At 39.2% G+C, this 22,815-nt stretch overlaps 1 protein-coding gene across 4 annotated transcripts in view; it reads left to right on the top strand.

Annotated features, from left to right (window-relative positions):
• Nucleotides 1–22,815, top strand: part of SSBP2 (single stranded DNA binding protein 2) — a 176,725-nt gene that overhangs the window by 105,184 nt on the left and 48,726 nt on the right. For 2 of the 4 annotated variants that reach the window (XM_032205955.1, XM_032205954.1), the window contains exon 5: nucleotides 14,177–14,266. The exons of the other annotated variants lie outside the window; for them this stretch is intronic. In XM_032205955.1, coding sequence (XP_032061846.1) covers nucleotides 14,177–14,266 — 90 coding nt within the window. The remainder of the gene's footprint in view (nucleotides 1–14,176; nucleotides 14,267–22,815) is intronic. 4 annotated transcript variants of the gene reach the window in all.

Raw genomic sequence — 22,815 nt, 5'->3', positions numbered from 1 at the left:
CCAGCACACATTCTCTTCAGGGTGTGCTGAGGCACAAGGTGAATCTGGAAATGTGGAGCAGCCTACCCCATGTGGCTTGTAACTTTGTCTCGGCACTATGTCATGGCAAAAACACTTTCTATTTCAGATTATAAAGCCCTTCTTTTCCTGAAAATAACCTGTATGCTTGGAGTGTGTGACGAATATTGCAAGAAACAGGCAGCGGTAGTGTTGAGGATGGCTGAGGATGAGAGGTTTTTAAAAATGGTTACACTGAGTCAAGTAATAAAATGCAAACTGTTTTTTTTATGGTGCCTTATCAAGTGAATGTATATCATTGTCATGCTAAAATTGCGCTCTGTTCTGTGCGAAAAGGAGGATTTTAAAAAATAATTGGAAGGCTGTATAGGTTCATTGCTGTGGCTGATAAAAATTGTGGCAATGTTACCTCAGCCTAAGAAGTAAACCATTTTGTCCAAGGCTCATCTTTTATATATTTAAACCCAGATTTTTGTCACCTCTTCACCCAATTACTACTATATTTGAGCTTCTTTTCACTCTGGAAATTTCAAGTTTTGTGGTTTTGTTGTCTGTCTATAGCTAGGCATTCACTAACTTGAAACTGTTGTGTTAAATGTGAATTTTGCAATGTAAAGTTAATTAGGCAGTAGTGTGCAGTGTGCCACAAGCACAGGTCAGTACACGACTAACACCAAGCTGGGGCCACAAAGAGAAAAGAATGAAACTTCTGGTTGTCTTTCTGCTATACAAACCTGGCACTTTTCCTCTTGAATTTTGAGGTTGGTGATGGTGAGATTTTAATTAGGTGGCAGAACCAATATACCGGAGTAGGAATTACATATTCCTGACACTTGAAGCTTCACTATCTCGTATCTTAAAATTGCTTGATTATCGATTCTTTTCTTTGTCCAGCTCAACTGTTCTGACACTTTTTGTTGCCCATTCATATTTATGATGTCATCCTTATTCATAGAGTGCTGATATGAAACTGCCAATAGCACAATGGAAATAAGAATGCTAGTAATAAGACAATATTTGTACTTACAAGCTGTGCTGCATTTTCCTCCTGTTCTATTCAGTATGGGCAGTTTTGATAGTGAAGGCGATGTTCTTTTTTTTTTTTTTTATTTAAATAAAGTAGTGAATTGTGTAGTTACGAATTAAGGAAAACAGCCTTTATTGCTTGTAATTTTGGTTAGCAAAATATGAGTAAGAATAGAAATCACGGAGCATGAGAAAACAGACTCTGAAAAGTCACTAGAGTCTTACTGCAGACCCAACTGCTCGCAGCGCGAGTTCCCGAACTAACTTCATGGAAGAATCATACATTGGTGCCTTGTGTCACTGGGGAGACCTCTTCAAGAGGACAACTAAACATGGTAGTTTTTCATTTTTCATGAGCTAAGGGGAATGAAGGACTTCTGGCATGCAGGGTGGCAGATTTATCTTTGCTAAAATAGTTTGTGAAAGAACTGACAAAAAGAAATCCCAGAAATCTTTGTCTTTTACCTTCCGTCCCCTCTTGCTGCGTAAATATGGATATATTAAACAGTTAAATTAAGTTCTTCTGTGGGACTTTATTATCCCTTGTTACCTGACACAGCTCTGTTTCATCAGCTTTGGTACCAGACATGAATATCCCCCCGTGGGAGCCGAGTGGTGCCAGGGGAGACCCCTGCCCGTAGAGGTTTGTGAGCAAAGAGCCCATCTCCCTGGGCAGCAGGAAGCCTGGAGCTGTCTCCAGGGATTTGAAGGTTTAGGGCTGGGAGCAAAGAAGTGATAGAATAAATGAGCTTTAAAGTTCTGTGTCTTGGCTGTGGCTCAGAGGAAATCCCAATAAAAGTTGCATTTCCCTCGTTCTGTTAACAAAATACCGCTCGGATGTAAACCTGATATCTAGCCACTCAGCTGCTGTCTTCTACAAGTGGGTCTTATTTTGTTGAGCTTCCCCAGTTTAAGATTCAAAGAAGAATGTCAGCTCTCCAGTACTTTATTGATGTGAATCTTATCAGCATTATATAGCGAGAGCTGTATAATTTCCCATCAAAAGCTTGTATCACCACTGCCAGCTTCCCCAGCATAATACAGGCTATTTACCTGATAGTAGGGGGCACAGCGAGAGTGCTGGTTTGCTTTAGCAATTTGCAGCTTGTATTATGTCCCTGTAGCACAGCACTTTGGGACCAGCCAGCTCTCTATAATTAACCAACCCGGCTGGTAAATTGTTAGGTTTGCTATATCAGAATGAGGAAAAATGGTGTAGGAGGATATGCTGTAGTCAGGAGGATGGGAGGGAAAATAATGCCTCTGAGTGTCATCGTTCGGGTGGCTTAGGATGGGGAGCAGGCTTCAGTTTCGTGTGGTGTTTTTGTTGTTGTTGTTGAGGAGAGGGGCAGGCAGGGTGCCTGCATTTTAGGGTGAGGTACATGGCTGCCCCAGAAGAGGCCTGGTCCCGCAGCAGTGAGCCCTCAGCTGGGGAGGAAGGCCCACAGGTGGGCCGTGTGTGATGGACGCTGTCACTGTTGTCACTGTGGACACTGCATGGCTCTTTTGACGGTGTCGTGGAATGGGAGGTCAGGGCAGCACATGGGCGACCAGCTGCTCTCCTCCACTTTAGACCATTTTCTTCAAGGAGCAGAGAACTGGACCTGTCTGTACTATCCTTCCTTCAGGCTTCTCTCCGTTGGGTGAGAGGAGGAAGCCAGCATCTCATACGGAATGAAAGACGGACTATTCCAACCAGTAATCACATTTATCACTAGTCGTTCAGATTAGCCAAGCTGCTGTCCTGAAGCAGAGCTGACTGTAACAGTTCGGTTTGTATCCACACCCTTCCTTAGGGAGCTCAGGAGGAACTCACTCATTTTTGTTTTGGATCATTGTGGTGGTGTGGGGAAAGGGACACACCAATGCTCGTGTGGATGTCACTTAAAAATATTAATAAACCAAGCAATAACAAACCAAACACCACTTCCACCCCATGAAAAAGGGTGGAGACACCACCCTGGTCTCTTAAAGACCCTGGAGGTCCTTAAGAGAGATGTGGGGGTGGCACTTAGGGACAAGGTTTAGTGGTGGATTTCTAATGTTAGGTGATGGTTGGACTTGATGATTTTATGGGTCTTTTCCAATCTAAATGATTGCAGTCTGAATGATTCTGTGATTCTAAGAGTCTACATAAAGAGTAATCTATATGATGATCTAAAAATCTGCATAAAAATTAAGTTTTTTTTTAAAGCACATTTCAGAGCTTTAGTAGCTAGTAACCTTAAAAGACTCTAGTGCTTGTTGTCCCAGCTATGGATTTTCAGTCACCATAGGGTGTAAAATAATTGGTTCCCCGAGGAGAAGTAACCTGGTTGAACCCCTTGGGCTTCAGAGGCTCCGCAGTGTGGCCAGGGCACCCGGCGTTCTCACGTGCGGCTGAAGTCAGGGCTGCAGCCCCTTATTCCTGGCTCGGGTTTGCTGGGATCTGACAGCTCGTTTTCTCACGTTAGCACCACACTCATTTCCCAAAGAGAGGAGAGGTTTTGGTCCTGCTTATTTTTAGCAACTCGTTTGTGTTTAACTTTAAGAACAGTGTAATTTTGCCTGGCTTTTTTGGTAGGGCAGTAGAAGAATGACCGGGATGCAAACCACTGGGGGGATGAACCTGCTGAGAATACAAATTGCTTGTGATGCCGAGCCATTTTTACATTGTGCATGTAGTAGGATGAGGCATTTTGGAGGACAGTAGATAAAAATGGATTGACGATGTTATTTTTCTTTGCTAATTTGAGTTCCAAATGCTACTTAGTGGGTTTCAATTTCAGAAGGGATTTTTTTTTTCAGTCTTGTTTGTTTGTTTGTTGGTTGGTTTTTAATATCCTAAATATAAAAATGTCTCAGACATGCATCAGACTTGTTCCAGATGGAAAGTGTTTGAGTTGCAGACCAAATATTTCAGATACTAAAGCTTTCGTTCAGAAGAACATCTACAGCCTTGCAGAGCCACTGAAGAGTGAGCCCCCTCTCCCTCTGTTGTCCTTTGAACACAGGTCTGATACTTTTTTCTCGAATTGTGGTACTCCATGGGGTAGGTAGCATGTTGGACTCCTGTGACTATTAAACTGTTACTTGAGATAATTATTTAAGCAAGCAACTTGCAGCATAAAAATGTTAAATCTTCATAGGCACAGTACTTAATTCTGCTTTAACATTCAGGCGTGTTAAAACTCAGTGCTCAAAAAGTTACATTTATCCAAAGATAGACTTTCACACAACATGATATAAATCAGATATTTTATAGGCGATCTTTGAATAAGTTGTAACTTTTTCATATTTTTCTTCAAATTCACAAGGCTTTTTTCAGACTTGCATACTGAAAATTAACCATTCTATCTGTGCTTGAAAACCCAAGTTACAGACAGGTGTCTCAGAAATCTTACCTAGTGGACTCTTTTAAATGTTGTACCCCATACGTTGCATGCCAGTTACACAAAAATACTTGAATACATAGAGCATTTTCAGAAAGGTGAACTTCAGTCTCAGTAGGGCTGCTCTCCCTGCACGTCCTCATTAGTTGCTAGTAAAAGATCCACTCCTCCAGAGGATGACTCAGAGCAGCTTTCTTGTTGTGCTGGTTGCAGAGGGTGCCTCGCTGGGCTAGTTAGCCTTGCATGGCAGGGAAATACTTGTAACATCCTTAATCAGTGTTACATTTAAATTGAGATATTCCAACATACATCTTTAATTTTCAAATCCCTTTTATTGTCCTGAAAATGTTGGCCTCGCGCGGACATTTCTGCTTTTGAAATTAACTTCAGGAAGTTTATAGAACTGTCTTACCCAAGAAAAACAGCAAAATCTCTGTAAAACAGAAATCATATTGCATGTTTTTTTTTTTTTTTTTTTTTAATTCCAGACTCACAGTGTCATAAAATTACTGTGCTTGTCATGGAATTAAAGCATTTATTTTTCAGCATTGAAGAAATACCAGTGATTCACAAAGTCACAAAATTCAGGCTAGAGACTGAAGAAAAAGCATGTACTGTGTTACATACCACTAACGCTATCAACAGTGGAGCTGATGTTCAAAAAAAACCCAAGTGGCTTCTTTAGTATGTTTAGTCTGTGAAATTTTTCTGTCAAAATATCTGTAGAGTTCATGCACTTTCATATTTTAGAACAAAGTAATAACGTTTACAACATGGTCTTGAAAAAGACAGTAAGCTGTTGAAAAAGACTATCTGTGGGTAGTACTTTAGTAATGGTTGTTGAAGAGTGGTTTCATGGCATGAAAGCCCAGACGAGAACACCTGAATATACTATTCCTAGAGCAAAGTAGTGCTCAAGAAATGACATAAACAGTAGTTTCTTCATGATGTAAACTCTGCAGTTCATCTTCTTCTGAAGTAGCAGCTTGTTTTCCCTCTTCATGCTTTCCTTTGCGCTTAGCTATGTATAGAGGCAAAAGTCCAGTTCGGATAGACAGGGAATTATTGAATTTGTTGTTTTTCTGCTGAAGTTGGCACTTACTTCCAGGACTGCTGAATCACTTGCAGGTGACCTAAGAATAACCCCAGACCTGTCTACTTTGCATTGCATATTCAAAAGCCAGTCTTTAAACGTACTTTAACACATAGTAGCTCATAGCATGCTTGTTCGTTTGCGTTTCATTACTTGCAGAAAAGAGACAGGCAGAGGAACTTTAGTCATTACTAACGATTATATTCTTAAAATGGGAAAGCACTGGTGTGGAGGGCAGTGTCGTGAGGACAGGAATACAAAAGTACGGCAATCCTAAAATCATTGTAAAACTAAATGGATTTAAGAATTGCATTAATTAAGCGATTTAAAGACACTGTGCCAAACATCTTAATTACTAGAGAAAGGTAGGGTGTAAAACAGGCCTGCCACACTAGCTTAACTAGCACAATTGTTCCAACTGTGAATTTTCTGTAGAGCATCAACAGAGAATACAATGGAGCAAGTTTGAAGCAGGAAGTAAAAAATTTAGCAGTGCTAAGCCAACTTTTGCATAGTATGTCATGGCTTAAGCACAGGTATAGTTAGTTTGGGTATTACTCAAATAGAAGGACTAAGCCTGGTATTTCTGAAAGTTAGCTTTTGGTACCTATTGTTGATGTTGGAGAGGATGCCATTTGACTGGTCAACATCTAAAATTATTTGTAATAATGGCATTGGGAGCTAGCCATGATGAATTGTGTATTCTGAAGACGTGCAGCAACATTTCTCTCCTCTGGGGTCATATCATCATGACCCCAAAACTCACTGAGAAAATACTCAGAAAAGACGATGATGCAGTTTCACATTTCAACAACTTCATACGTGACAGTAACGCTCTGATTGTGTACAGCGGATGGATTCAGTGGAGCCCGTGCAGCGCAAAGCAAAGCAGTGGCATGTCCCGAGATTCGCAGCTAAGCCAGCAGATGGGAGCAGGCTTGGTTTGCAGGGAGCCTGCAGAAGGGCTGCAAGCATCACCTCTGGAAAGGAGCACTTTCACTGAAAGGCCACTGCATCCCGGCTCCAACTGCAGCAGCAGAGCATCACTTCCTTGTGTGCCTTCAGCCCATCCGTAATGCAGCGGCCTGTGATAGCTGCAATAGTCACGGTGCCTTTTATCCAGTGTCACCTCAATAGTGTGGGCTGGTGTTTGGTTCTGTGCCTGGGTAGGCATCTCTTGGGATTAAGCTGAGATACACGCCCTTACTTGAGCAGAAAATTGTCTGAAAATGGTAATTGAAATGTTACTATCATTGTTTTGTATCTTCATAAATAAAGAGGCAAGTATCCAACTTTTAACTTTAGTTCTGTTAACTTTTGAAAAAGGGTAGACAAAAACATGATAGTCCTTAGTCTATTCCAATATTTAAAACACACATTATTATTTAAAAAAAATAAACATTCTGTTGAGACCTACATGTAGGATTGATTTTAGTAACTTCCAGTGAATAATATTGTTATTTTATTATTTTAAAATACCTTTTCTTCATAACCGTAATTTAGAGATTTTTTTTTGCCTGGAAATTGTGTTATATATAACCCAAGAAGATGTAGCTAAGGGGCAGGATTGACATGTTGTCTTTGGACAAGAGTTTGGAACACTTTTTTTCATTGATAGCAAATATTTCTGTAAAAATCCTTTCTGTTAACAGTATACTTCCAAATGAATAGACAATTTTCAGTTCTGTAATAGAATTTCAGTATCTTAGCAAAGGAGAGTGGAAACACCAGATTTGACACTGGTATATCGTAAAACAAACTATAATCCCACTTAAGATATAGGGAAGCCTTGCTCACAGTGAGGTTTTGTGGGCAGGTAGGGTTACCCTGTGGGGAGAGAAAAATTATCTTTTAGACAGACGGGTGTGCCCCCATCTGAGTGGGTCTACTGAAGTAAACCGAGACAAACACAATACTTTTTTTTTTTCCCCCAAAAAAAGATAATATGTGATTTTTTAGAATTTTGACAACCATTATTTAACTTGGTTATTAATAGAAATTAATAGAATTATCGCTGTAGTACATTATGTGTTCTTTATCACCATAACTGAGTGAACAGAAGTGCAGTGAACAGAAGTTCACTAAGTGGAGTGAGCAGAAATGCAGTTCCAGAGTCTGAATCAAACTGTAAGGAGCTGCAATTCCAAAAAAAAAAAAAAAAAAAAAAAAAGAGAGAGGAGTTATGAGGAGTGGCATTATGACCCTTACGGTTACACTTTTTAAGCTACTACTGTCATGTGAATACCTTCCTATCAGAAAACAGAAATTAAGCATTTTAGACAAAAATGTGCCAGTGAAACTACATCAAGAATTATTTCGATCCTGTGATTCAGATGTTTCAAATGAGTTGCTTCTATCAATCATCTGTCTTTCCAGAAAAAAAAAAGTGATTCTTACCATTTGCTAAATTCATGAACTTGAAAAAGTAGTATTAAATACTTATCCTTTATCCTCCAGTTAAAACAAAACTAAACAAAACAAAACATTTTCTAAGTGTTCTCCTAAAGAAGACTACAGATTTGCATCAAAAATACTTGGTAAAATATAATAAAGATAGTAACTTTTAAGTAGGTAATAAGTAGTTCGATTTTTGGTGTATTATTCATATCCATGCTTTCCTGAGACAGCAGCCAGAATGCCCTGCTTGCAAAAAAACATTGGGAAAAGGAGGATATGAGAGAGTGACAAAAATAGAAAGTTGGCTTTTGGATTATTTTGCTGCTCATATTACTCTTTTGATGCATCAGGGGCTGGTCACAGCTAAACATGATGGCCCCAGTGTCTTCTGTTCCCGTGTCTATTTACAGTTCTCTTAATTGGCATCGCTGGATGTGATGACTTAAGCCATACTGATTTGGGAAGACATTTGACTTCCATATGCACTTGCTTGTATGTTCATCTCAGAGCTACCAACTGACTAGCAGAGTCTTATTTACGCTTAGTAGCATTGGGGGTTTTCAGCATGAGCTTCGAGGAGATTTCTACCAAAAATGAAACATCTTCTGCTTTCTCTGCCAGCGGTATGCCTGAAACCTTGTACAAGCAGCAGCCGTTGTTGTGTTCCCTGTGTTGTCCTTCTCGTCAGCCCATGCACAGTCTGGTGGTGTTTGTGTGCAGCTCGAGGTCAAGCCGTGAAGCTGGGGGTGCAGAGCTGCTGCCCTGTGCTCGCTGGGGTCCCCTCGCCAAGGATCATCACCACAGCAGCTGGGGAGTCCTGGTCTGCATATGGGGTTCACACTGGTCCATGTGGTCACAGCAGCAACGTGTAAAATAAGTGGCAGGTCATGTTTCGAAGTAGCAGCATTAGTCTTAAAAGAAGTTTGTGTTCGCTGTTGGTGTGTGTATAAGTTACCTCTGTGTTAATATCACACGGGTGGAACAAAACTAACCTGAAATGCTGAACGCTTCTGCTGCTGTTTTGATGGAACTGGTTGTATCAATAATCTCCACAACAGAATATTTGTGTGTTTGTGTCTGGTCGCTGCGTATTTTAGTTGCATATATGCAGGTATGAGAAAATCAGATTAATATCCTTATAATTTATCTAAATTCGTTTAGGTTAGAAAGCTGAGTGGTTTTAAAATAAAACAATAATCATTTTATTTGTAACAGTACCAAAATGGTCCTTAACATCAGGTTAAGTGTCACTTCTATCTACATTTGAGTACTTAATCTTGAGGAGTAAATTACGTCTTTCTCATGTTAAGGTTTACATGAAATGTAAAATGATACTGCATATATAATGCAGCTAGTTCTCTGGATTTGTCTGCAATAGATTTCTTATGAAAATATCACTCTTGATGCAAACTCTGAATTCCAGAGAAACCTATTTAAGTGTTATTATTTCTGAAGATCTTGCCAAAATTCCCATGTCCTAACTTCTCTCTGAAGCAGGATCCAGAGAGAGGAAATAAAGGTTTAATATGTCTGGCATTACTTGCAATAGTTCATAGTACATCAGCAGTCTTTTCTGACTCTCATTCAAAATCAGATAGGAAATTTTGAAATAATCAAAGGAAAGCTTTCAGGCTTATCATTAAAGTGATTAGAGTCTCAGCAAATGAATTTGAAAAGTAGCAGTTCCCATGCTCTATTTTCAGCAAATGCTGCTTAGACTCCAGAGTTGTGAGAGGTACTGAGATTCGCCAGTATTTTACCAGATTTTACCTTTTCATAGTGATGATGCTAATTCACTTTCACGTGTGTAACCCGTCCTGCCTTCACTTCTACATGCAATGGAGTGTCACAACCGCTGTGCATGAAGCTGTACAGCAAAAACCCGTGCTCTAGGTAGGCACTGCAGTGCCCCTCCAGAGAACGCCTGCCTTTACCCTAATATTAGGGGTAAGACTGCACATGGAGGGAGGTATCAGCAGGTGGTTGTTGCTCAACCCCATGGGGACGGCAGAGCATCCTCAGTCACATTTCATTCACCTGTGCTATGTGACAGGAGGTGCGGTGGAGGGTGGGACAGCACCATTGTGCCTGGGTGCACAAATGGATGAACGAAACGTCTTTAAAAGTGAAAACGGCCTCGTTAATTGTTTCAGGCTTCTTCTTTATATTAGTGAATGAGCCAGATTAGGATTTTAATGGATAAAGTCTTTTCTTTGTGAAATACTTTGATCAAAAACAGAATTCTTTTGTGAGCTTCTGCCACAAACCCCTTCTGGTAGCCTCAGCAGATGACCTCTGCATTACAAATTGCTCTCTGAGTTTTTATATGTAATAACTGACATCTTTTAATTTTATTTATTTATTTTTGTGATTTCTTTGTTGGTAAACACAATCCTAAACCATTACAAGCTACTTATCAGACACTAGTTTTAACTTTCTTAATGTAATAATCTAGCCTTGCGTTCTCCAGGGTTGTAGGAATAACACAGTGAATGTCCACAATAATTTTCATTCAAGTATTTTAATTATTTTAATTAATAATTCTAAAGAGATGCCATAAATTCAGTATATTAGATGCAAAAGAGAATAAACTGTTCTATTTTTAAGGAGCTGAACTATCATAGAAAAATACTAGACCATTTAAATTTTCCTATTTCATCTTTTTATGAAACGTGGAGAAAGCAAATTGCAAATATTTACAATGTCAAACTAATGGAAGTATAAATGATGAGCAACTTGTAATGCATGCAAAAGGAAGCCATGGTTTGCTGTGGGACTGTGGAAGAAGAACTGAATAATTCATTAGGATAGAATAAATAAGAATATCTCAGTGCAGCTGTTGCAGGTTTGTTTATTGATTTACCTGGCATAAGGTCCTAAAATGTTCATCACATAGTGTAAGCTAGAAAATGTAATATAGCTAAAGCAGTGAACATGCTTTATTTCTGGTTTTTGGACTTAATTGTGCATCAGGGAAAAAAATCCCAAAGAGACAATGTGAAAACAAAAACAAACCCCAGTATTATGTAACGAAAAATAGAAATTTTAATCTCTCTAATACCAAAGACAGGACTACTATGGAACGCTTATAACTGTTAAATTCTTACAAATAATAAACAGCACTGTAAATGTCAGTAAAACTGCCCTAGTGTTATGACCACTCAAACATTGCCTCATTTTGTCCTCCCTTCTACTAAGAAATATATTGAAGAGATGGTTTTACACAGGTGTCTGTAAACTACACAGGATAATCAAGTCTCAGACAGTTCAGGCCAGTTAAGACCAATGCTTCAAGTACCTCCCTGAAACATCATGGTCCACAACCAGAAAATGGCCAATATTAGTAAAGTAAATTAAATTAATCGTTAGCAACTAGCATGAAACAAAGAGCTGGCTCTCTTCTGCTTTAGACCTTTTTCTCCAGGAACCATTAGAACTGAGATTAATTAAGTAAATCACTCTGGATCGCTTTTGTTATTGCCTCCACACAACCTTGTTTTTCTTGTCCCTCCATCATCACAAATAATTGCCTTTTGCCAGCCTCTGTTACATCACGGCGTGCTAGCACTGTTCAGATCCTCTGGCCACCCAGTGAGCAGCTCTCCAGAATGGGCCTTCGGAGGCTGCAGAAGATCTCCAGACTCATTCCTGTGCTTCATCAAGCTCCTTTCTACTTCTCTTCATTAGAAAAGTTGTACGAAAATCACTCCTCCTAAAAAAAGTGTTAATTTGGGACTTATCCACAGGAATCAGCAGCATCTCAGGACGTAGTATCTTCATTTACATCTGTAAATGTGTGAGGAATACTTAGGTGCATTTCATTGCTACACCTGTAGCTCAGCAGACGAGGAGTTGCTCCATGCCTGTTGTACCACGGCTGGAGAGCTGTGTGCTGCTCCCCCAGCTTCACCAAGGAATGAGTCTGGATGCCTCTGGTCTCATGGCTACCTCACATTAAAAAAATAGAAATCAAATTATATTAAAAAATAACTACTGAGACAACCTGAAAGATGTTATCTTCAGGCATATTCTAGGTAAAGCCTTGTTAGAAGGTTTAATGGCTGACAAAAGCCCTAACGATTACAATGTTAATTGTTTTCTCCCCCTGGTTTTGGAAAATCATTATTTCATTTTTTTGGCTTCTTTAACTATTAAGGAATGCAAGGAGGGATGGTATTATAATACGGTTCATCATTATTTGTGCCTCTTTAATGGGCTACTACTACTTCTTAGTGAAAGACTGCAGTGCAGGCTATTTCGGACATTTTAAGATGCTCAGGCTTTTAACATCATTGATTTTCTCCATCAGTGATGCTACTGTTGTCATTCTTCATCTAGAAACGTGGAAGTAAGATCTGCCATACTTCACTCAAACTGTTTCTGCACCTATTGAAGATTTTACTTGACATTGTTACCTCCTGCGTAGGTCAAACAAGTCAATTTTTGATTAGGAAACAGAACAAACCAAAGCAAACCAATGCAAATAGAGCTTTCTCTTCTGTTTTGGGGAGTTGATTCTGTGCATTCAGGCCACCTGCATGCTTTTCCTTCTGTCTGGGATGCCAGAGAGTGCAACAGACCCAAGAGCAGTAGTGGAGGTGCTGCAGGGAGTAGTGTGATTTTCCGTGCACATAAGCAGCACCTTGCTCCAGTCCTACAAACATCAGATGGTGCCCAAAGGAGGGCAATTGCTAGCGGATAGCCTTCTTCAATTGCTGAAGCTTTATCGTCTGGTTTAGTTGGTTTATGGCAGCCTCTGCCAAAAAGGTGTGCTCCAAATGTCTTTGCTACCTCCAGCTCACCTGGCCGACTTTCTCCATCAGTCATATATTATTTCAGCACTAGTCCTGCAGACAATGTAAGACCCTCTATCACAGGGTTTTCTGGTCCATCAAACTAGGCTTCAGTCATCTCCAAAGTCTTTGCATTTTACTCATGAGTCCTAGACTTTTGTTTGAGAAGAACATGCAGCTTAGACGCTAGATGTGTTATTGGTAGTTGTTAAAGCATCGATTCCAAAGTGCAGTTTAAGCCATCGAAGTATCTGTGGTAATTAACTGAATATTTCCTTTCTGCTTGGTTTAAAAAGGTCAGCCCGCCTTTGTGCCAGTTTTCAGATCTTTCCAGCATTATTCTTTAATTTCCTAGACAGTGTGCCAAACACCTGGAAATGCAGTCAGTTTCCAGATCTGCATCTTTTGGATATCAAGCGCGAGCGTACAGCGGAGTGATAAGTTAATAAACATAAGTCATTCATGTTCTGTAGGGCAGATATCGGCAGGCCATTAGTAGACTGCGAGTGGCTCTCATTGCACTGTGCGTGCATGAGTACTTTCACAAAAGATTGCAAGCCTTTATAGGTGATTCAGACTTATGCCATAACAGAAACGTATTGCAGGAAGGAAGGCTGCTAGAAATTAAAAGTAATTGAGGTTCCAATACATGACAACAATAACAGTTTGGCTTCCCTTTTTTGTGACGATCTCCTGCTTGTAAATTGCCAGAGGCAACATTCTTTACTTGCTTATTCCAACTGAAGGATTTGCAAAGGTAACTAATTTCATCCTCTGCTTCACTTCTTAGAAACGCATTTTTTTCTTTTCCCTTCCAAAAATGTAACCTGAATTCTTCTAATTTGTCATGGTGGTTGTTTTGGGGGTTGGTAAAATCATGAACATTTCCAGCAGAATTGTGAACATTCCTTCCTCCTTGTACTGAACAGAATCCTGTTTTGAAGCTTGATATAATTCTGAAAGAGTATTACGGTCTGCTGAAATTATCTTTAAAGTGCTTGGAAATTGCTTATAAATTGCATAGAATAGTTTCTTTATGCTACATATATATCTTTGTACATGCATGAAGATGTTAATACACATAATACAAGACAAAGTGTGCAAGTTACATTTACATTCATATATATGTGGATAAATACAGATTAAATATTTCTTAAAATCTAGTCAAGGCCTATCTAATCAATACATCTATGTATATATCTGTGCAACTCTAGCATCCCTCCACTCAACATAGACCTGCCATATGAACAAATTATTATGCTTGTATAAAAGAAGACTAGGCACTAAACAATTTTACTTTACCTTCAGATGAAGCAATGGCATTATTGCATATCCAGAGACATACTTTCTGCATTTTGGTTACAGCAGATTTTGGGGCTTTTTTTCTTTCTTTCTTTTTTTTTTTTTTTATTTTTATTTTTTTGGTTCAATGCCTACCATGCAATGACAAAGGTTTATTTTCCCTTTGTTCTTTTCAGAGTGCTGCAGCAGCTCCCAGTCCAGTGCTAGGAAACATTCCCCCAGGAGATGGCATGCCAGTAGGTCCTGTACCACCGGGTTTTTTTCAGGTATTCAGAACAATTATGATTACAGGATTTTTAGGGTAGAAAACCCTCAGTAATACTGTTTAAAAGTCTGTAGAAAAGGTCCTGTTTATAAAATACGTCTCACTATACGGTGCATTACTTGAGAGTTATTTTTTAATAAAAGTGAATAGGTGGAAAGGAAGGGCTTTCTTTGACTGACAATTGTTCCATTTCTGAAATAGTACAGCACAGCTGATTTCAGAATTTCCAGGATAAGAAATGGTAGTAAAGTATGAGTAGAGACTGAAAATGCTTGAATATAATTTTATGACAATTTCTTATGATAAAGTATTATAATTTCAGTGGAACTTAAGAACTTTATTGGTCATGTCTAGCTCAGTGGAGTCAAGCCAAGGATTAGACTGTGCGTTGTCTCTAGTAAGTTTTGTCATAAGTGAATTGAAATAACCAGTTAGCACTTTGGACACTAACAGTGTGGAATCTGATGATGGACAAAGTGGCAGCTTGCTGGAAGGCCAACCTAAAAACTGTAATCTGAGGCTGGACCACTCCTGTGAGTGAGCTTGCATCTCCACCTCACCAAAGCTCTGTTGCTTCTCTTCTCTCTGTCAGACTGTGGCTGTGCAGTAGTAGCAACAAACGCAGCTCTCCCACTCTTAAATAACTGAAGAGCAGAGTTTTGCACTTTACTGACTTGATCTCACAATGAGGAGGAAACTATTCAAATTTCCAGGATTGTGGTGTGGAGAGAAAATCATGATAGGAATCTTCTGTTCCATAAAAAGCAGGTGTTGAGATCCGGGTAGAGACAAGTATCTTTTTGTCTTCCTGGAGATATGTAGTCAAAAGCATATTTCATATAGGGGGGGGAAAAAAGAAGAAGAAAAAAAAAAGAGATAAATGTTTTACTTCACAGCTCTAGATTTACTTCACAGCCCTATATTCTTTTAACCAAATGGTAACTATATAAAATTAGTTAGGGTATCAGCAGTCTTTACTTTGTGTTTTTGGCCTGTTCATGAGTGGCAACACTATTTGTATGGTGTTCCTTTTCCATAGTGACAGGGAAAAAAATGGTGTATGTGATACAGATACCTACCTAAAGAGATATGCCTCTGGCATGAGCATGTTATTCCCTTGATCAACGCAAAAAATGAGGTGTGATTTTTAGTGCATGAATGAGAAGATACGTGTAAGTGAAGTATAAAATATCTTACTGTTGCCAGTGACATAATCCTCAGGAGTTGGCAGAAGTGATTAATTGTTTTATTTCTGCTTTTCCTGTTTTGAGCAGCTGGTTAGGTAGAGTTTTTTAAACATATATATATACTTTTTTATTTTCTTATTGTGCAAATATTTCACTTTTTCTTACTTCAGCCACCCACTCCGGTCATAAAGTCAAAACAATTAAACCTTAATGCTTTTTCTTTTTCTTTTTTTTTTTTTTTTCTTTTGTTGTCTTTTAGGACACTTAGGAAGGGAAAGGGGCACAGATAGGACAATTATATGAAGAAGAGAGGAGAGAATAATAATTTTAAAGGTTTTGCAGGAGAAGGGTGTGGGTTTTTGTTTGTTTGTTTCAACCTTTAAACTCATGAAAAGACTTCTGTCCATTCTAGGTCTTTAAAGATGTAAAAAGACAAGGTGATAGAAAGTTAAGGTTAACATGAGTAAACTTTTCTTCTCTGTCAGCATCTGAATTTGGTTGAACGTTGTACTAAAGGCCATGTTTTAGTGATGGGACTCAGTAGGTCAGGTCAATGATGGGACTTGATGATTTGAAGGTCTTTTTCAACTTAGATAGGTCTTTTTCAACCTATTTGAGGCCCCACTGACAGCCTTGTCTTTTTCCAAGGCCTGGGTTTGAAAATAAACTGCGGAAAATCCATTTTCAATGTAATAGTTTGTGACATTGAGCAGAGCTGTAGTAACTCAGCAGGACATCTGGAGAACCTTCTGCAAGGCAGGTTCTGAGAGCTGATATGCACAGTCCGGTTTGGGCTCCTCCAGGCTTCACCGTGCACCTCTTGTTGGGTCTGTGCCATCGTGTGCCTCTGTAATATGCAGTACTTGACACAAGTCCCTTACATGTTAGGGAGGTACTTTCCTTGATTGGATGGCTTAGTTAAGAAAACAAGCATTTTTCAAGAGATTATTAGTTTTCACTGTAGTCATCTGCTTATGAATGTATATAATGAAATTGCATGTTAGTAACAAAAAACAACTATAAGTTCGATGGCAGATACACTGATGTGGTTGGGAGCAATCCCAACAAAGGGAGCTAAGCCAAAATGAAGTCAGTTACATAAGAGTGTGCGGAAACGCTGAGGTGTGTATAAAGCAGATATGTACAGACAGTCCGTGACAAGGTGTTGTGGGGTTGGAGGGTGTGTTGTCGAGGAGCAGCTAGTATCTGGTTGTAATTCCTTCCGAGCTGAATCTTACCAATGTCAACTTATATGAGGACAAGAAAATATATTGGCAGACATAGCCGTGTATGTGAAGCTTGAAAAAAATTGAAGAGCACCATCATCTGTTGCTGCAAAAAGCAGGTGAAAAGACAAGCAAGAAAGAGAAAGTAACTGCTCATCCAAACTTACTTCCTTCATAGATGCTTGCATCCTAGTCCATCTTTAACCAGAAAATCAGTTTCTGTATGCTCTTCTGCAATTTCACTGATCCTGGCAGATCACAGGAATAAACCAAATTACAGAAAACATGTTAATGTTAAATCTGTCTTTGAATACTGGCAAACTGCAGCCTCTTTTCTATGAACTTCTATGGTCTTCTGTAAAGGAGGAACTGAATTTGCACTCAGACCTGCAACTCGCTTCTAGACCATGAAAGTGAACAATTTTGGTTTTCTTATGAGAGTTGGAAGACTATAGAAACAGTGGGAGATTGGTTCTTAACATCAGTATTTAGTTCACTAAGACTGTGCACTACAGAAACATGATAACAATCCAACTTTTTTGCAACCTAAAATTTATCTTGAAGACCATTCTGGGATGACAAAGCTGCCTTTCGTTGCTTCTGTGGAAGTGTTTGGTTTGGTTTGGGCTAGGCTAAAGCTGTTGACAGCCAGTTGCCTGTAATAATCCAGTACGATGGCATGGCACGTGCTGGCAGATCAAGATGGGAGCGATATGATTCTCAAGGAGAATCAGCTAAAATCACTGTTCTGCTCTTTGTAAAGTGAAGTTTTTGAGTGCCTGTAGGCTACTACTGCTGACATTACTCAGCAGTCTCTGTAATTTTATGCCTGGTCATATGAGGTGGAGTTTTGAAGACAGCAGCTGAATCTGCATTGTACCTCTACGCTTGCATTTTTATATTTCTGTTCAGGCTAGGATTAGAGCTGAGCACTACAGTGCTGAAAACCTTACGATGATACAGTGGAAGGAAAGTGGTAGAGTTGTGTACAGCTGTTACCATCAATTGTACTTCCTTTTGTTTTAATACAGTGGTTTAAAATGTCAAAAATACATCTGCAAAGTCAACAGGTTTATGTGATTTAGGATGTGTTTCTATTTCACCTACTGGTGTGCATGCATTTAAATGTAACTTTTAATGTCATGGGTATGCATTTTTTTTGTCTGCAGGGCCTCATCTTCCTTCAGTACTTAGAGTAGCTAATACTCTGGAAATAAACTGGGGTTATACAGTAACTGAATTTCTTCCTGCTTCATGAGCAGCAAGACTGAATATGTGGGACTACAGAAGGAATGAGGAAAATAGTGCTGTGGTACAAGATTCTTAAATCCCAAATAGGAGAACCTAAAGAAATTTTGGAGTCGACTTTGTATCAGGCTGAAATAATGGGACTTAGGGTCAAGTGCTATATTCTGTGAGTGGGATGTCTGGAGGGTCAGCACTTCTGATAAGTTGCTTTCGTAAATATGAAGCTTCAGAGAAGGTTAAGGGTTGGGAGTGAGAGTGCTGGACTGGATGTTATGTTAAACTAAGTGTGCGATTCATTTCTCAGGTACCCACATTTTCACTGGGTAACCTAAGATGTGTCATTTCAATTCTTTTTTTTTTTTTTTTTTTTCACGTGTCTCCACCTATAAAAAGGAATATCATAAGGGAAAATCCTTTTAAAAGATTATGAATTGCTTGGGCAATAGAAATCATAAAGCTGTCTTAGGTTCCAGAAGGATAAGATGACTGTATACGTGTCTGAAATTCTCATCAAACTCCAGTGCAAGTCTCGGAAATAGATAATAAATTTGCCAGAGTTGCTCTCTACACCACCACCTGCGGGGAGCTAAGGTGTGAAGAAAGCAGTTAGCTACTACATTAATAAAATCATTCATGACATTTTCTGTGCCATTTTTAAGCACCAAATTTAGTCTTTAAGTTTCTTCTTGTGGCCATCCACAGATATCAATGCAACCTAGTTTTGTCTTCATCCTTGTTTTTGGAGTCCTGCCTGATACAGAAACAGCAGGATTTCTGGAGGACTGAAATAATATTATAGTAATTATTCACCTTCAGATACAGATACTGGAGAATGCATATAATGTCAGCAAAGTTTTACATGGGTTATCATGTAAGGTGAGGAAATTAATCCACTTGTGATCAAAAAAGATTAGGTCATAGCATTCAGAGATGCTATCACATTTCCAGTTCCTGGTCTGGGGACTACATTTTCCACTATGGTTCTGTGCAGCACAGACGTGTTGTTTTTGGAAGTTGTGTTGGATACAGGCTTAGCACAACCTTTAAAGCATACAGTGCTAGCCTCGCTCCACTCTTGAGGACAAAGAGCTATGAAAAAACGCCTGGTTTGTAGTTCTGTATTATGGTATGGTATGCATTAAAAAATAATAGCATGAACATTTAGAAGTGTTGTCATGGAAATTTTGAAGTCCTTCTGTGCCACATGCCTGTGTGCCCATTTGAAGTGTGAGAGCTGCATTCAAGTGCATACCAGTACTCCTCATGCAGTGAAGTGCTGGCCCATTTCCATCTCTCTCTTCATTGATCGTTAAATCAGCTCAAATATTTGAGATACATTACATTTGTGTTTTCACAAAATACGTATTTGATCTTTGTTGTTAGTAATCAGCTTTACTAATCAGATAAACAGAAGCCAGAGGAAAGTTTTTGAGATTGTGTTAAGTGTGGTGTTTCAATTTGTAAACAGCATGAAAAGTATTGACTGTGTAGGATTTTATTCACCTTTTAGTTACTCTTCCAGGTTTAACACAGCTAAATGTTGAGTTCTAGGTTCTAATCCAGTGGAATTAATTGTATTTCTCCAAGTTAGTGTCAATTAGCACTGCTGAAGATCTGACCCAGGTTACTTACTCTTGCAGTACAATTATGAAAAACGGTTAAATGCGTATTTAATTAAACACCAGTTATCTTCACCTCTTTTATTACATGGTTGATCAAAAGTTTGCTATGTCTGCATCTGTGTAAAGAACCTTTCTTTTGTTTTAACGGCACTCAGCCAGAAAACAATATTGACTTTGTACTTCACCCGCCTGAGAGACACGGCTGAATAGTTAACTCATCAAGTGCTAACTGAAATGTGGAGGAAACAGGTTGTTTGATAATTCAAAGTTCACTTTTTTTTAATTTGGTAGATTAAAAAAAAAATCTACCACCACTGACTGTAACTTTTTCACATGTACATATATATTAAAAAAGTTACTTTTTTTTTTGCATCCAACTAGTAAATATTTGTGCTAGTTGAGCTTACCACTAAACCTCAATTTCCACTGTGCATATATTCTAAAGGAATTGTCATGTAGTTTGCTTCATTCACCGATTTGTGATAAGCAGATATACTTGGATAGGCATAGGAAAAATGTGTTGACACCATGTTTGAAAAACAAATGTTACATATTGCTCTTATATAAAGGAAAAATAAAAAAAAAAAAAAACACAAACCCAACCCACCAAATAATGTAAGGCTGTTGTGCCATCTAGTGGCAGTTGTTCTTCCTCATCTGAGCTTAATAAATATTATTTTAAAATATTATTTTTAGCCTTGTGCTTTAGTAGAGCTGACCTAATGCTTTAGGAGAGCTTTATTACAGTAAGGCACATGAGAAAAAGTAACTCTTGCATTTCTCTTCCCACCTAGCATTACTATTTGCCATTAAAAAATGAATTTAAAAAATATTTAAGTAGTAAACATAACCAAAGTAAGTTGGTGAATTAAAAATGAGTAACACACACCTCTTTGGTTTTCAGAATGTGAGTAGGAAATAATTTATATGTAAGATCAAATTGTATTTTTTTTAAGCCTCTGTGTAAGGCTATGAAACGTCTGCAGCTTTTTAGAGGTCAGTGTCCAGTGAGCTCTCCAAATAAATGCTGATGGCACCTCTACATCGCTCGGACTGGAAGGCATGTGGGCGCCCAGCCAGCCCGCCTACAGCCCTTGCAGGCACCCTGCCCGGGTGGTACCAGTCTCCTGCAAACAGCACTGCGGGTCTGGGGTCTGCCGGGTGCCCAGTCCTCCACGTCAGCCCCTCCAGACGCACAGAGCATCCTCCCAAATTGCTCGTTTGAGCGAGCATCCAGCAGCAAGGAAGATGAGGAGGGAGAAATCCTCTGGCATGCATTCAGAGCGGCGCTGGAGTGGCTCTGTTGTTGCTGTGAATTGTCCACCAAGGGGTCGTTGTTTGTGCAAGGAATGAAGATTCCTAATTCCAGCTGCTAAATTACGTGACTAGAACTAAAAGACACAGATGCTGCTCAGACTGATCTTTGCAGGACCATAATGTGCTTCTACATGGATTAAAAAATGTCTTGTTTCTCTTCAAACCCCACTGAACTGTTTCAACTACCATCCTATCACAGTCCTCACGTAGTCTCCTGGTTTTCCAGGCTGTGACTATGTTTTATCCCCACTCTGAATTTTCCTTCAAACAGCCAGCCACACATAGTTAACGTAGTTATCTTTAACTGCTGGTCTTTGTGTTTTCCTCACTTTCGTGGCACTGCCCATCTGCGTGAACTTCCTGAGAACGACTATAAACGTGTTCACGTGAAACAACGTATGGGTGGTAGTTGGGAAATCCGTGTTCTCCTTGATGCAAAATCTGCAGCCTTCCCTCTCTTGGCTTATGGTGAAAGATAGAACAAACCAGCTGTTTCGTATTTTCAGTTTTGAACCATGGATTCTCAAGCTCCTGGTAAATCCATGGCACAAATGAAACTGTAAGTGACACATGCAGGCCTTTATTTTTACTTGGGAAAGCAAGTAGCTGTTTATTACTAGGATTGCACAAAGCAAGTCTCAAGTTTCTCTTGCAAAATCAAAATCTGCTGTACATTTTTTTTTTTAAACTAAAACATACAAATCGTTAAAAACAAACTAGAGCATGACTAAAATTAGCTAGTTTTGCTACATGTTCACACCCATCCTAAACTCCAGTGAAACAAGTGAGATAATTGCAGGTGAAAAAGTGAAAAGTTTGAAGCATTGGGCCCCGAGTAGAGCAGATAGAGTGAAGAAGCATGGAAAATGTCACAGACTGCAATACATTACTGTAAGCAAATGACTCATCATCAGAGCTGCAAATATAGGTTGTGAGTGAAGCCAGCAGCTCTGCTAGGCCTTGCAAAGCTTTGAAAATATGAAAGTGCATTTTAAATGGGATTTTTTTTCCTATGGGTCTATACAATTGATGTTAGTAAAAAAAATAAAAAAAAAAATCTTTGCAATCTGTGATGCTTGTAAATGTATCCACCCACCCCAGTGCATGAAACTATGCATATGTCTCTACCTCTCTGCAGAATTGAGATATGTGCCTTTTTGCCCTTCTCAGTATCACATTGCATCTTAAAATATTTAAAAAATTAATTTGATTTCTTAGACTATGTGGGTGTGGAATAACATCTAAAAAGATCTCCATGTAGTTTGTGCTTGTTCCTTCTTGTTCGTTCATTTTCTCTAAATGCCAGAAACAAAGTCAACTTCTAAAAAGATAGAGGTGTCTGACATCTGCTGGCTTTGATAATTCCATCCTGCAGTTGTGGAAATGGTTTTGTTGCTCGTAACTGCTAGAACAAATTAAAACTGCTCAGCTTGAGTAGCTAAATAAGCTTTGAGCCCACACTTCCCCACCTCCCCGTCCACATGCACAATTTCAAGCAGCCGCAGACCCGCTGCTAGCTGTGGAGTAGGGAGGGGAGGGAGGGAATTAGGCTTAAGTTATTTACCTCAGGGGTCTGCTCTGAACTTTTAGCATCTTGCCCTTAATGTCAGTTCTCTGTTCGTGGGGTAAATGTCACAAATTTAAGGGGGCTGACCATCCACCCAAACTGGTCATCTAGTTGCTGCTGAAGTGTACTTAAAGGTAGGGGAGGGATTGTTATTTGTATGTAGTGCTTCCTTCTGATGAGGTTAATTCAGCTCCTGTCGCAGTCTGGTTGTTGTAGTCTTTATATGAGCCACAAGTGCCTAGGTTTTAGACTGTTGGAAGAAGATAATGCATTTAGCTTCAAAATACTGTTTATTAAAAATAACAGCAGGAATAACAAACACCAGCTTTTCGTTTTCAAAGTTCCAAAAAATCAGTTGTGTATCATGGTCAGGGGTGACCAGA

Source organism: Aythya fuligula, chromosome Z (assembly GCF_009819795.1).
Source record: "Aythya fuligula isolate bAytFul2 chromosome Z, bAytFul2.pri, whole genome shotgun sequence".
Taxonomy (NCBI): domain Eukaryota; kingdom Metazoa; phylum Chordata; class Aves; order Anseriformes; family Anatidae; genus Aythya; species Aythya fuligula.
The sequence above is the reverse complement of the archived record's forward strand: the minus strand, read 5'-3'. Positions and strand labels throughout refer to the sequence as shown.